At 25.4% G+C, this 17,468-nt stretch overlaps 1 protein-coding gene across 2 annotated transcripts in view; it reads left to right on the forward strand.

Moving 5' to 3' along the window:
• The window catches only part of LOC136071981 (E3 ubiquitin-protein ligase rnf213-alpha-like), a 213,293-nt gene that overhangs the window by 57,280 nt on the left and 138,545 nt on the right, over positions 1–17,468 (forward strand). For both annotated transcript variants that reach the window (XM_065818859.1, XM_065818860.1), the window contains 4 exons: positions 299–514; positions 2,673–2,856; positions 4,660–4,724; positions 8,255–8,507. In XM_065818859.1, the coding sequence (XP_065674931.1) occupies positions 299–514; positions 2,673–2,856; positions 4,660–4,724; positions 8,255–8,507 (718 nt within the window). The remainder of the gene's footprint in view (positions 1–298; positions 515–2,672; positions 2,857–4,659; positions 4,725–8,254; positions 8,508–17,468) is intronic.

Genomic DNA, 17,468 nt, shown 5'->3' on the forward strand with positions numbered 1-17,468 from the left:
TTACAAACAACAAATACAAAAACAATACAAAAATACACTGAAGTTCAATACAAGGATACAAAAAATTAGTATTTTTACATTTTGCTATCTGTTGCTAATAACAGTTTTAAATAATTGTAAATTAAATGAAATATTAAGTAAAATAGTTTGCACTCTTTTCATAGTTTTAACAAGAATATGCTTAACATACAGAGATTTTCTAAATATAATTTTAACAATTCTGTGCAATGGCTGCTTTACTGGGTTAGTAAGTTAAAATTGATTATTAGTTTATTTATATAAATGTATGTTTTTTTAGTATGATAAAGAAATCACTTGAATCCTTGCTAGAATATTGGTTTTCAAAATCGGATGTTATTAACAATTATATGGTTCATGTTTGGTGTTATCCAGTTGTTATGATACATATTCTTTCAGAAGAAAATAAGAATAATTTGAAGTTGCAAGATTTTGACAAGTCTAATTGTGGATTACCAGCATATATTATAAACATGCAAAAAAGGAAATTGATTTTGTATGTTTTTTGAATAACATTTTGTTAACAGTGCATAGTTTTATTAACACACAAACATTTTGATAACAGTACAAATTTTAATTAAAAAAACGCTCAAACAGTTTTTCACTAACAAATTTCCTACAATTTTTTATTAGAAAACATTTTTTAAAAATTGAATTAAGTTTAAAAAATCAAAATATCAAGAAAATTAAAATTTAATTTATGAAGAAAATTAAAAATTAAAAAGCTATCTGGTTTATTTATTATTGCAAGCAATCTAATTATTAAAAACAATCCAGTTTATTCATCATTGCCTGAACATCAAAATATAGTCAATCTTAATACTATCTAATATTGATGTGGAAAAAAAATAAATAAATAAAGTTTAAACAAAGTTAAAAATAAAGTTATATTAAAACACTTTATTAAAATTTGTATTTTTTATATTTAGATTTTATATATATATACATTACATATATATATATATATATATATATATATATATATATATATATATATATATATATATATATATATATATATATATATATATATATATATATATGTATATATATATATATATACATTATATATGTATATATATGTTATATTTATATATGTATATATACGTTATATTTATATATTTATATATGTATATACAATATATATATATTATATATATATATATATTATTTATATATATATATATATATATATATATATATATATATATATATATATATATATATATATATATATATATATAGATAGATAGATAGATAGATAGATAGATAGATATAAACATATATATATATATATATATATATATATATATATATATATATATATATATATATATATATATATATATATATATATATATATATATATATATATATATAGATAGATAGATAGATAGATAGATAGATAGATATATATAAATATATATATATATATATATATATATATATATATATATATATATATATATATATATATATATATATATATATATATATATAATGGGCTCGAATTAATGTATAAAAATCTAACCGCAAAAAAAAAATATTTCTTACCACTATACCCCCTCCCCTAATCCCTGACACTGCTTAGCTGTAAGGAGGGGCGGGTGCCTTTAGTATAAAATTGTATTTTTTCTACATTAGTTCGTAATTGTTATTTTTTAAACATATAATCTTTCATTTTTAAATATTATTTTACAATTTTCTTGTTTGGAGGATTTTAAAATAGTATAAGTTACTGTTGCTATTAAAGTTTAAGTTGCAGTTATAATGTAATGAGCCAATAACATAATTAATACTATTACGATACTTTTTGTTTTTACTTAACATAATACTTAAAATAGTAAAAGTAAAAGTAAAAATGCAAACGGTAAAATATTTAAACCCCATTATTTATTTATAGAAAATTATTTAATACGTTCATGCTGACAATAAAATGTGTTATTTTGAAACAGTATTGAATTGTTATTGTAAAAATCTCTATATAAAACAAACTGAAGAGTTAATTTATGACAACATAAAGAGCTTGTGTTAATGTAAATTTACTTTTTGACACTGTTTGTATTGCTGCTTTATACAGTTTAGTTTTTATAACATTAATAACATAAAATGTGTTTAAACAATTTAAATAAAAACAAGTTAAATAAATGGAATTATTTTTTTAATAAATTAAAACATTATCGTCATAAAACTTTAAACTTCATATTTGCGCAAAAACATGCTATATTTATACACCAAGCAAGTAAGATCAAAGCAACTTATTTCTTTTTTATAACTTATTTCTTTTTTATAACTTATTTCTTCTTGATCTATTATTCATAGAAAATGTTTAATCTTGACATCGCTTTAAGTAAAATGAAAATCTAAAAAAGTAGTATTGCGTTTTTCATATTCTATTCGAGATTTCTTGTTAAAATAATTTTTAGTTAGAAGCTTATATTATGTCATATAAGATACAAATAGAAATATTTGTATGGCTAACTTTTGTTTTAGAGTCTTCGAGTATGTTAAGTAAATTTAATAGTTGAGTAACTGTAAGTTACTGTAGTAACTTAACTGGTTGTTTTGATTTAGTTTTTAGGTAAATTTACTGTGGTGTACACTTATTTTTGTTCAGTTTAGTTTAATTCTTTTAACTTTTTCTTTTTGTTCAGAGAAATTTTTAATAACTTGGATAAAATCCAAAACAGCTTGAAAAAAGATCGTTTACTGCAAAGAGGTCTTGTTTATTTAATGGAACCACAACACTTTCATTATGCATTAAATACTGGATATTTTAAGGAACGACTTCTAGTTAATATGGTAACCTTCCGTCTTTCATCGGCAAGTCAAAAAGAGGTAAGAATAATCGAAAATTATAGATTGAATGTAAATACAAAATCAATACTAAAACATAAGTGGGTTGGTATTTGTTTGGTGGGGCTGGATCTCATCTTTATTATTTATTGTATTATTTTCATTTTTCTGGTATTTTGCTTACAAAATGAATGCTTACTTTAAAAAAAGGCATCATTCAAAACCTCAACTTGTTCCTTAAATAAATGAAAATTTGTTTTTTCTCATAATAAAAATGATGGATATTCAAATAGATATTGCTTATGTTTTTTTCATAACATAAGGTTTTGTAAGTTATCTTTTGCATACAATAGTTTTAAGACTGATATTTTTTGACCAATCCAATTTCCACTTTTGATTTTTTGACTCATTAAGCATATACAGTTTTTTTTATTTTACTTTTGAATTTCTTTTCATTTTTTATTTGATTGCTCAAAACATAATTTGACCACATATTTACTCATAACTTTTATCATATTTTAAAATACCTTAAGTACTGACTAAAGGTTTTGGTTTTGGCTGGAAAGAAAACTTTTTGACATTCAACTTACATTTTTTAACATGTAGTGTTTATTTAAATAATAATAAAACTACAATAAGTCTTAAGATTGGAAAAAAAACTGCTTATAAACATAATCGCTATAAATTAAATAAAAACAATAAAGTTTAAACACTTTTAAGGCCATTTATTTAAAATTGTATTTTTTTTAAAGTAATGTCTAATTTTTTTTTTAAGATTCCTTATAAAGTTTTCCTTTAAAACACTTTTTGACTTAGCACCATAACTGTATTATAATTGTTTAATATTATTAAACTTGATATTATAAACAAGTATTATAAGTATTATAGTTGAATGAAGAAATGAAGAAGCTATTGTAGCTGTGGAACAGAATTTTGCAGAGTATTCGAAAAATTATTACAGAGATGGTATAAAATTATTGTAGGATCATTGGAATAAGTTCATGTTGAGGGAGATTAAAATAAATAAAAAAAAACTAACTTTTTAAAAAAATACGTATTTTTTTTTTTTTTGCTTTTAAAACATTTCAACCAACCTGAATATTGTTATCATTGCTTTATTGAATAAATTATTCAATGTTCTAAAACATGCCTTGTGTTTACTGAATTATCTTTGTACTTATTCTTGTTAAAATCTTTTCATCTTTTATATTCTTCTGGGATTTTCTACTAATATCTCTTTGATATAATGTCATCAAGTTTGTTGCAAAAATGTTTCAAATTATCTCATATATTTGCAAATTATCTCATATTTTTGCAAATTATCTCTTATGTTTTTGCAAGTATATTTTATATTTCTGCAAAGTTTCTCTATAATTTTTGCAAATTATCTCTATCATTTTTATAAATTAGTTCTACATCTCTCTCTTTTAATTTTAGACAAAATATTAAAGCCCAATGAATATTTTTATAATTAACCTCTATCTTATTGTAATAAAGTTGCCTTTTCTACATATAAATACTTTTTTTTCTCGTTATCTCTATAATTCTTATCAATATTTGTTTCAGTCTTACTTATGGAAGCTTTTTATAATATTTAATTTGAACTATTTTCTCAAAGCATTTTCTTCGTTACTTCTGTTTTCTTGCATGCTTTTGAACTTTTTTGATTGGTTGTTGTTTGTTAGAAACCTTGTTGGAGGTTTGTTAGAAAAAGTATAATTTTTTTTTATTGCTTATTGTTTTGTAACATGAGCTGTAAAAAGACTTAATTTATTTTGTCTTTTTTGTTATTCTTTGATTTTGTTCTTAAACAACTTGAAAAAAAATAATTTTTTGTCATTTTAGCTGAATGAATTTCAAAAATTTTTAAGTGGATTAATGACAATCATTCCAAAAAAAGAAAAGAAAAGGTTGTTTTTTAATTGTAATTTTAATTTTTTAAAAATTTGATATTTATTAAATTATTATAAATTAAAAAATAGTTTAGTTCATCCTATACTGGTAGTACCATTACCCTAATATTGTTATTACCAAACTTTTTTTTGATACTTATATTGGGTTGGGTTGATACAGGTAGTTGGGTATTTTTTTTACCAATTTTGCCTAGAAAGTGATGCTTGTTTAACTAAAAACAAAATCGATTTTTCATAACTAAATTGAGATACTCAGCATTTTTAATATTTTGCATTACTGTTTATGCAGTCCTAAAAATTGGCCAGTTACTGACCAATAAAAATTGTTCTTGTCTAAATTTATTTTTTGCTGACTCTTTATTATTTAAATAGTTTATACACTAATTTCAAACTTAACTTATTTTATTGAAACTCAATTATGTCTTCGTCACTACAAATAGTTATTGTTATAGCTTAAAAGATTATAAGACAAATAAAACTATGAAATCAACTTGCTAAAGAGAAAATTTCCCTAAGATGCAGCATGGGCTCCGTTGCCTTAAAAGCTTAAAAACTCAATCCTCTGATCACAACTTTCTTTCAAAATCATTATAAATCATTGCCACCATTTTTTTCTAGATTGACTCTCCTTGAGAAATTACTCTTCAGTGTATCTGTTGCATTAACTGAATTAAGAAGATTGTTAAAAGTGCATAGGTTTGTTGTTCCAAAACTAGCAATGACAGTTAGAAATATGGTAGCTAAGTGACAATCAGAAAGACAGTCATACTCTAGTTCTCTGATATCTAAATACAATGACTTGCATTGAGTAGACATTTGATGGGTAGATCAATTAAAAATTGCAGATATTTAAATGTAAGCATTTAAATCATAGGTTTTAAAGTCTTGCATTAGCTAGAACTGTTGGTTCACTGCCTTCTTTGAGTTCAAAAGTGTTGGTGCAGTTTATGCTGAATTACGATAAAGACATTGTAGGCATTACTACTGATGGAGCTTCTGTAGTGACGACTGAATAAGCGCGAATTTTTTAAGTGCAAACTGGCATAAGTGCCAATTGGCATAAGCGCGCCAAAAGAGTTTGAAAACATTGGCATAAGTGCGAACTGGCATAAGTGCGAAGCAGTTGCAAAAACTGGCATAAGTGTGCCAAATTTGCAAACATTGACATAAATGCGAATTGGCATAATTGCAAAATACCAATTTGCACTTATGTCAATATTTGCAATTTTATTCGGCGCACTTATGCCAGTTTTTGTAACTGCTTTGCACTTATGCCAATTCACGCTTATTCAGTCTCTCGCTTCTGTAATATGAGGGTGAACATTTAAGCAGTTGTGATCAACAGTTTTGCATTGTACATGGCATTTACCTAGATATGCAAGAGGATTTGTACAAAAAATCATTAGCTTTTGTCAAAGCAGAAGCTAATGGTTTTTTAAAGCTTGCATTGACAAGAGTAGCAATGTAAATGATGATGAGGATGACCAAGATATGAGTACTGATGATGATGCAAGCACAACTAACGATGATGAAGAAGATTTTTCAAGTGCTTTTCAAGTTGCAATATGTGCGACTCAACTATTAAACTGTTTGATGATTTGCAGCTGTTGATAGTTAAAGTGTACACCATTTTTAAAATTGTTTTGCTGTTCTTCAAATGAATACACAAAAGACAAATTTTGTAAAGCTAATACTAATACCCAACTCCAAAAGTTGTTGGTGGTGTAGCTTGCAGGGGCTATTCTAGACCCTTTTTTATATATACGTATATATTTTTTAAATTGATAAAAAAGTTTATAATATTTAATTACTGTATTGTAAAAATGTGTGAATTTGTTGTTCAGGCATTGTTCAGCCCTTAAGAAATTCAATATTTATTTTATTTTGTTTGGAGTAAAATGCTATTGCTGCATTTAAAAGTTACTTTGATACTTATGTCAACTTTTATTTTTAATCTTTGGAACTTATGTCAACTTTTATTTAACAAAAATTTTTTTTTTCTTATATATCAAGTTAAATAAAATTTAATTTAATAAAACATTTTTTAAAACCATTTAAACACTTGAGAAAAATAAAGAAAAGATATTAAATGGATTTTTGAGTTTATTTAGTTTATATTATATTGATCTAGTTTTTATTATATTTTATCTATACTATTTTATTCATTTATACTTTTTTTTATTTTTTTTCATTTTTCTAATAAATTTGTTCCCTAAATAAGTAATCTATTTAATTTTTTTTTTAAATAGATTTATTACCTTTATATATATGCTCATAAATAATGCATTAAAAAAAATAAAATAAATAATAAATAAAAAAATTATTAAAAAATTTAAACAAAAGTTTTAATTCAGCTAAAAAAACATTAAAGTTAAAGTTAAAATCAAAATTTTATTTCACCAGATTTAAAATACAAAAATACTTAAATGGTGCATTTTAAAAAAATTGCAAAAGGTTAAAATTCTAATTAGTTTTACTGTTATTAAAACCATATTTTAGAAAAAAAAGAAAAAACTTGAAATGTTCAAATATCAAAATTGTTTTAGACAGCTTAAGTGTAATATTTATGGTGTTAAACTAGGGGTTAAGTGTGGCTGTGTTCAAGATGATTCAAGTAACGATGAGAAAGAAGGATAATTAATTTTGTCTTTGACTTAACTATTTAAATTCAAAGAAAGATGATTAAAGGAAAAGTTGTTTAAATAAATTATCTCTGTCAGTAATAGATAAAGAATAAAAGTTAAGTGTTTGACAAAAAAAGGTTTTTATTTGTTTGTTATATATATATATATATATTTTTTTTAGAAGAAATAGATTTTAAAGAAATAAATGTGATTTTTAACTTATTAATTTTTTTATACAGAAGTTGTTTGTGTGTGTTTGTCTATCTTTCGTAATATATTGAAAGAATGATGAAGTTTGATAAATAAGATTATTTCTGCAACATTTTTTGATGGAGCAAATATGGAATATATATTTTTATCAGAAAGAATAAAATTTGTGTTTTATTCTAGATGATGAGTATTAAATATTCTTCTTTTTTATAATTTTTTTAACATTTTACCGATCTTCTATTCCATTACATAATGGATATATGTAGTTATGTGTGTTGCTAATAAAAATATATTATTAGATATTATTTTCTTAAGTTAACAAGAGATTATTAATTTGTCTATTCCTAATTTTTATTTGTTTCAATAAAATATTAAAATTGTACACTCCTAAAATTTATTTACATTTGGAAATGCAAATTTACAATAAAAAATGTGAGTTAAAAGCATAAACTTATCACCTTTTTGAAGGTGCATTTTTGGAGCATTAAGTCTGATTCTGTCACCAATGTTTTTGTCAACAATGACAAAAAAAATTGTGTGTATGTCTTAGTATTTAAATATTTTGACATTTTTTTAGCTTTATATAATATGCAAAGTCATTTTACATGTTTAATTTAAAGCACATGTAGTTGAGGCTATGTTATATATGTTTAATTTAGAGCACATATAGTTGAAACGATGTTTTATATTTAGAGCACATGTAGTTGAAGCGCTGTTTTATATGCTCTTAAAAGTTTTTGAAAAGATTAGGCTTCCTGATTACAGTTTCAATTTTGTATCAATTATCTTAAATTGCATTGAAACATTTTACAAATCCATTGATCAGAAAGACACACTTCAAGCTCTTCATAAAGAAACTTCAAAGACTTTGTCAACTATAAAATCAATTTTACCTGATTATTTTGTTGAGTGGGATGATAAAGAAATTATAGCTACACAACTTAAGGTATGTATAATTAGACTATAAATGTTAATCTTATAAATACATGTTAATCTTTATGCTAATAACAAATCAAAACTCAAACATACTGAGTGTTGTTTGAGTTTTATTTTGAAAAAAAAGTTTTGAGTTTTGTGAAGTGAAAAAAAAAATGTTGAGTTTAGTGAAAGTGAAAAAAATTACAAAGTTTTATAAAAATTAATATTGTTCACAAGGCAATAAGGTATTAGGTTTTAAAGTGAGTTAATTAACAGATGTTTTAAATGTCAATAATATATGACTTAGCAAATTATTTTTATAAAACTGCAATTAAAGCATATGAAACTCAAAAAGATGCAAGAAATTAACATCTGTCAAAAAAATAAAGGATTCATTGGTTTAAACTTAACCATAAAACTGTAACATGCACAATAGTATATAAATAATCGTATAGAATAATATGTATGTATTTATATAAATAAATATATATATATATATGTATGTATATATATATATATACACGTATATATATACACACATATATACATATATATATATATATTATATATATATATATATATTACATATATACAAATATGTATATATATAAGTATATATATATATTATATATATATATATATATATAAATATATTACATATACATAAATGTATATATATATATAAATATATATATATATATATATATATATATATATATATATATATATATACATTATATATATATGTATTGTATATATATTATATAGATATACATATTATATATATACATATTATATATATATATATATATATATATATATATATATATATATATACATATATATATATATATATATATATATTTTTATTTATGTATATATGTGTATATAAACACACACACACACACACACACACACACACACACACACACACACACACACACACACACACACACACACACACACACACACAGAGAGAGAGAGAGAGAGAGAGAGAGTATTTGCGAATGGTATTTGAGGACAAAATGATATTAAAATTTATTTATTCATATTTTTTGCAAAATTTATTATAATTCCATGACATTTTTACATAACATTAATTGACTCTTAGACTATATAATTATTCAATAAAATCCCCATTAGCGACAATAACAGACTCAATCTGAGATCGGAAACGACTGCGTGCCCGAATTGAATGCTCTTTGTTCGTGTTGATCATTGTGGTTGTTATAGCATCCTTCAGCGATGAAATAGCATTATGGGGATGTTTATTGGTCTCTCGCTCAACTGCACCCCATATGTAATAATCAAGGGGATTAAGATCCAGGGAGATAGGTGGCCATAAGTTTGGGATGATGTGGTCATAAAAATTTTTGGCTATCCAATCTTGCATTGTCATGGCTTTGTGTGCAGGAGCAGAGTCTTGCTGAAATACGTATGATCTGTCCCCATATATATTATCGATCTAGGGCTTCACAACTGTTTCTAAAACCTCTATGTAGGCGGCAGCATTCACCCAAAGCCCCTGTTGAAAGAAGTGTGGAAGCATAACATATTCTTTGTTGCTTGCAACTCCTAACACCATGACAGTCATGGAAAACCGCAACTACAGAGGTTCCCCGTGTTATGCACATGAAGTGTGCATAACACGGGGAACCTCTGTAGGATTTGAGCATAACCACCTGTCCTTTCTCCAATCAACTTTTTGGTCTCGATCAAAATTTTTTTTTGTCAGGAAAAAACCATAACATGTCAGGAACTACAGGATGCTGAAGCTTATTTAAGAGACGTTTTCCTCAAATAAGTCTCTGGCTCCGAGTTTGTGCAGACATAAACTGTCCTCTGCATATAACGTAAGACTTATAGCAGAGGTCTTTAGGACAACTTGACGGATTAGACCCTCAGAGACATTAAGTTCACTTGCAATGACCCTCATGGACTTTGAAGGGCTTTTGTGAAGGATCTCTTGCACTTGTTGGACAAATTGTGTATTTATTGTGTATCTAGTAGTGTCTGAACATTCCTCATGTCTTTTGCATTCTTCAACAATTTATACATCGCCAGCTGATGCTTCCAATTCATGACGAACCTATGATGTACAAATGATCGGATGCAATTAAGAAAATTGAAGATTTCTAAATCGGTGTGTTTCGTGCATATAGCAATGAGAACTGCATGTCTCTTCATTTCTTGTGGTACTTCATAGTCCTCAATTGATGATCTAAGAAAAAGAAAAAGAAAAAAAATTCTTTTCTGTAAATTACAGTCACATATATGGATATCCTCAAATACCGTACGCACCCTGTATATATATATCTCTCCCTCAACTTGAACATACTTGTTCTAATGTTCCTCCCATAATTTTATAGCACCTCTATAGTGATTTTTCAGAAGCTCTGCAAAATACTGTTCCATGCTACAATAGCTTCTTCAATCGACAAAAAATGTTTTACAGGAAGGAATTATTTTAAGTTTCTGCACATGTAATAGTCGGAAGGAGCCAAACCTGGTGAATATGATGGTTATTCAATATACTGTAATTAATTCAATTTAACCAATTAAAAAAGACTTTTGTGATCATTTGCATTTTCTTAAAATATGAATCTTTTCTTCTGTGAACTAGATCCTTTTGCATTAATTTTTGTATTCAACTGGTCCATAAGATAATAATAATATTCAGAGTTAATTATTTTATATTTTTTAAGATAATCAATAAAACCCCTTTTTTTATCCTAAAAAATTCATGGCATAACCTTTTTTGTTGACCATTCTGACCTCACCTGTTTTGTAGGTGAAGAACCAGCTTTAGTTCACTGTAAAAAATTTTTCTTTCAGTTTGGGATTATGAGGGTAGATCCAAGTGTCATTCATAGTTGTATATAATGAAGCACAAAATTGGGTTTATCCTGCCTGAAACCCTCCAAATTACAATAAGAAATTTGTTTTCAGTTTTTGTTGAATTATTTATGAATGCAGCACTACCCTTTTGAACAACTCTTTTATATGTAAATCTCCATGTAAAATATTGAGTATGTAATTTCAGTAATTTCATGCTTAGTCAAACTTGGATCTTTATAAACAGTATCATAGACTTGCTTAATGATTTCTGATGTTGTTGCACTTTTTGGACATTCACTATATAGCTTGTATAACCACGTTTAAACTTAAAAACCCATCGGTGCGCAGTTGGAAATGAAGAAGTAAGTTTCTTGAATTTCTGAATTTTTGTTTCTGATAAACCTTCCAAATCAAAGAATTTTATCATGTACAATATTTTTTTTCATTGTAGCAAAAATACAATGATATGTCAACTTCAAATAGCTTGTAACCTGAGAATCAATTGACAAATTAAAATATAATTTTTTGTGTGTTCAAAAAAAATTGTAAAAATGTTTTAACAAAATAATAATTATAAATATAAGTTAATAATTATTATTATTCAACCATAGCCAATTATTTAAGGCTCAAATAGCAACTCTAAACGTCTCTCTCTAGAAGCCAAAAATATGCTGATAATCCTGCCTATATCTGAAAGAATTTCTACATAAATTGACATTTAATTACTTTTCTGGCAAATATAATTGAATGGCAAGGCCATTCAATTATTTTTCTAACATTCTGCTACTTGAATAAGTTTTAAATCCCTATAAAGATGAAATATTTAAGTAGCGTGTGACTAAGATTCCTTTTTTGTATATAAACTGGTTAATTAGCATCAATTTTGAAAGTATTTCAATAGTCTTCAACCAACATGTATATATACGCATATATAAATATTCTGCAAAATTTTATATCAAATTGTAAAATTGGTTTAAGATTCTATTTAAAGTATCATTAAATTTGAATCAAGCTAATTTCATAAAACATTTATTCTATAATATTTAAAGTAAATGACCCACAGTACACAATGTAATTAAAACAAAAGTTGAGTATCTTTAATTAAAAGGGGGAATAGGAAAAATTAAGAATATAAACATTTTGAATTTAAAAAAATTAACATAAGGTAACATAATGTAACATGACATTTTTTGATGACAATGAATACTATACCAGGTTTGGTCAGTAAATGGTTTCAGTTGCATTCAATTCCTGACCACGTATATGATATTTAGTTGTGACAACTTAACCACAGCTTTTTAGATGTTTTAAGAACATTTAAATTTATTTATGTCTGAAAAAATTAAGTTTCAACACGCTAAAAAAATTGGCTTTGTAACATCTTTTGTAATCTTTTGTAATCAAATATTTTTATATTGACAAAATGCTTTTAAGTAAAGCGACAACTTACATTTGATTGCTTATAAAAAGAAAAGTTTTTATTTTAAAGTTATGTAAAGTTGAGTAAGTTTTATTAAAAATTATATAAAGTTTAGTAAATTGTATAAACAGATTAATTTTTTATTATTTAAATGCAAATCTTTTAAAACAATTTGTACGGTTGATTTTATAAAAACAATACTTTCAACAACAGCATTTTTAATGAAATTTAAATAATAGTAATTATCAAAGTTAATAAAACAGATAATTAAATAAACATATTAGTCGCATACAGGCGACTGAACACAAACATACTTATACACATAGTCAATTACAAATGGACGAGCACTCTGCCAGAGGTTCGAACAAAACACAAAAATACAATTATATAAAATGGCTAACAGGTGAACAAGCACCGTATCAGAGATAAAACAATCATACAAATGTATTAAAAAGCCCACTCACAAATCATCAATAAAAACTTGCTTTTAGTTTGCAAAAAAACAAATTAAGATTATAATTCACTTAGAATGTAATATGTCCCTTATATATTAGTTTATAATACAGTTAATTCCTGATAACTTGAACCTGTAAGGGACCAAAGTAAATAGATCATCTTATTGAATGTTAGGCTAATGCAAATTCCAGTTAAGTCAATCTTTGACTGATTTAAGATATTAGTTCGAGTTAAGGCAATTTTTTTTATTCAATGCTTGAGTATAAATATTAAATATACATTATTTCATTATGATTTATCTTGTAACACTAATTAATACTTGTAGCATTATTTAACATCTATTAATGGTCTATTCTATTCAGATCTAAATACAACAAAAAAATATAGAAAATTAGGCTGCTGTTATTTACTTTATTATTGCTGTTTTATATGGAATGACTTCCAAAAAAAAATTTGATCAAATTATTTTGATTTCTTTATTTCCCATATAAAATCTTTGAGTTTTAACCAAAGGAAATTGTTGTAATGGGGATAAAAAAGTAGTTCAACTTAACAAAGTCTGAATTATCCAAGGTTTGACTCAACCAGAGAATTTTAATAGTAATCAATTAAATGATTTCAGGGGTCCAAATAAAACAGTTTGAGATAAAAAAAGTTCGAGTTAACCTGTATTCGACCAATTATTATCTGTATATATTATAGTATAATAAACAGATAAACTTAAGTGAAATATAAAGTTGTTAAATTTAACTTAGGCTGCAGTTTGAATACTGATCATTATAGACTTCTGATTCACAGGGCTGGTGCATTGCAGAGTTTTTTTTAAACATTTTTATAGACACTGCTGGCAACATTTTTTTCCTTATTAAATGATCCTTAATAGTAAGTTTGTACTTTATTTTTTTTTTGTAGGTTTTTGTTTTTACTTCTCTTTTATAATTTTATTTATCTCATCCCTCTATTATACTTTTAATTAAAAAATTATAAACGAGAAAAGTTTAGAAATTATTAAATCTAAACATAATTTATTTTTTTTAGTTAAGTTTTTCTTGTTAAGAATTTATTTCTTTTTTTAGTAAGTTTTTTTTTTACTGATTTTAATTCGTATCAACAAGGACAAGAAAGCCACTACAAACGAGGAGGCTACTTAATTGTGGTATTAACCCTCATTCAACTCTTTAACTTGGAAATACAAACCTTGATGAATAAGGTCGCTGCACTGAGAAACAAGTTGAGCGTGGTACTACCTGGGACATGGTGGGGATCAAGCTTGGAACCTCTTGCTTTTGAAGCAAGCGCTCTATAAATATATCACTACCGCCTGTTATTATCTCTGTTAGTCAAGTTAAGTTTTATTTGCGCATTTTTGAAATGCGCAAATAAAACTTAACTTTAAAGCCATGGCCATGTTGTTGCAACTAAAAATTATATGCGTAGTCAGATGTAGAGTTTAATTGCATCCACTTCCTGGTCATGCCACTGCACTATGTAATAAATTAAGGTTTTAAAATCAGTAGTTACCCTAAATCACTAACCAAATACATTCAGACATTTGACTTCTTATAAAAAAAACTTTTAACAATTAGAAACAGGAAAAAAAAAATTTTAGATTCAAAATTCCATTCACAAATATTTAGGTGATATGATTCAAGATTTGATCTATATTAATATATATATCAGGGCTTGTAATGAAGCAGGCTTGATTGCGCCGCGCTCGTGAAACATACCAGGCTCGTGAAACACGCCTGTAAATGGTATTTTTAAACCTTCTAGGCACAATAAACAATGCTCGCTCAGCTTATAACAAGAGTATAAAATCACGCTCGTTCCAAAGTTTGGGACAGAAAAAATTATAAGCTTTTATATGGTTTTTTTATAAAATACTTGTAATTAAATTTTTTAGGTAATGATAAAACTTGTTGATTTAACAGTAAAACTCCGTCTTCCTTATTCTTATTTCCTTATACAAAGTACTTTAATAAAATAAAAGCATTATGTCACTCGCTTTCTGCACGTTTCTGTTTTGCTGTTTTTTCAGGATTTTTCCATTTTGCACTAACATAATGAATGAACAGTTTGAAGTTGTTACAACTAATTTCAATAATGAAATGTTAATTATTTTAACCAAGGCGCATGGAAACATAATGTGAATATAAATTATTCTTTATATTTATTAAAAAAATATCAAGAAATGTGAAAACCGTTAATCGTAAATTTAAAGTTTTAAGTTTAACAAAATTTTAAATTTTAAGTTTAACAGCGTTTTAAATACATATCAAAACAACAAAAGCAAAAAATTTTAGCTACAAATTTATTCTTCAACACTATTATAAGAACTTATTAAGCACTTGCGTTTTTGTTTGGTTGTTTTTTTTTTACCATTAATAATTTAAAAAAATAGCGATCTGGCGCAAATAAAAAACAAAAAGTTGGGAAGTATAAAAAACTAAATTGTTGAAGTAGTATAAATGCGCTGTTGTAGATACTACTTCAAACATTGACAAATGAAAGGCGTATAACAAATAGAAAGCTTTTTATAAACAGTCTTTCGCAATTTTCAAATTTCATAATCGCTCTGGTAGCCCTGACCCCAAGCGCTCATAAATTGTGCTTGTTGACAACATATTATAATTTTATGAGCGTGATATAACACGCTCGGCAATTTTCTTCATCACAAGCCCTGATATATATATATATATATATATATATATATATATATATATATATATATATATATATATATATATATATATATATGTACATATGTACATATGTATATATGTATATATATTAAAAAAAACACTAGGTTAAAAAATTAAATAAAAATTTTTTAAGGGGTTTCTCAAGGCTCTTAAACATTGGACAGGTTCCTAGTATTTTGAAAAAAAAATTCTTTAAAAGTATGTCAACCTGCAGCCATATTCAAGGGTGCATGTATATATCTCTCCATTAAACTAACAGAGAATTTGAGTGTTCATTAATTAAAAGAATCTAAATGGCCGGTTTTAAAACAGAAGAAAATAATTGGTATTCTAATCCTGTTGTTTAGGGTCTGTATATTAATTAATTACTGAGTAATGTTATTGTACTTTAAACACTAGAAGCATAAAACCTCCAAAATGGAGGTTTTATGCTTCTAGTGTTTAAAGTGTATATTAATTCCTTAAAACTGTGTACATTATACTGTGTTCTTTCTGTTTAAGATATTGACAACTAATTATTCCATAGTTATTTTACTTTTAAAATGAAGTTTTTTTAGGCTAAAATGAAACTTTACAAAACATACAAAAAACTTTATTCAACATTTTAATTATAATATTTTAATATTCTCTAAAAACCAAAAAAAGTTAACAGTGTTTCAAAAATATTTCTTAAATAATATTTAATATAAAGTGCTACACACAAATAAATGTATGATGTATTTGTAAAAATTTTTGTGAAAAATTTTTATAATTATGTTTGGTATAATTTATAATTATGTTTGGTATACAATAAAAAAAGTTTCATGCAACCTCAACAGGGCTTTGTCTTAAAGAAAGACATTAAACATTGTTGATAAAATTAAAACTCAAACAATAAAAACAAAATTATTTATGTCAGGATCTACATAACTGCAAAAGTTTTATGTTTTTTTAAAATTTGATTCTAAAAAAGAAAAAAAATATTTATAACTCTTTTTAACTCATTGCAAAAGTGGCTCTATTAAATGAAATTAGCTATCTTACAATTTTTCTGTCCAAATTAAATGTGACATAAGTAAGAAACAAAGTTTTTATTATGAAGTATAATGTTTTGTCAATAATTATTATTACAAATGCAAGAATATCATGTCTGATTTCTGACTGACAACTGCTTCTAAACGTCTTGGCATGCTTTTTACATGCTTTGACGTGACGTCAGCACCAATTGAATTTCAAGTTTCACTAAGAACTTTATAAAATTCTTTTATATTTGTTTGTTTTGAAGGAGGTATTTTAGATTTTAAAATTGCCCAAGAATTTTCAATAGGGTTAAGGTCCAGGCTTTGCTGTGGCCATTTAAGGATGTTAACTTTACTTTTTTTTGAGGAACTGTTGTGCCACTTTGCTGGTGTGTTTGGGGTTGTTGTCTTGTTGAAAAAAGAATTTTTGATCTAAATTCTTTTCTTTAGCAGATTGGCATAAGTTATTTGAAAGCAAATTAATATACAATTACCCTGTCATTATACCTTCATATTTTACCACTCTTCCCACACCATTTGAAGCAAAGCATCCCCAAACCATTAGTGAGCCAGTG

Source organism: Hydra vulgaris, chromosome 15 (assembly GCF_038396675.1).
Source record: "Hydra vulgaris chromosome 15, alternate assembly HydraT2T_AEP".
Classification (NCBI taxonomy): domain Eukaryota; kingdom Metazoa; phylum Cnidaria; class Hydrozoa; order Anthoathecata; family Hydridae; genus Hydra; species Hydra vulgaris.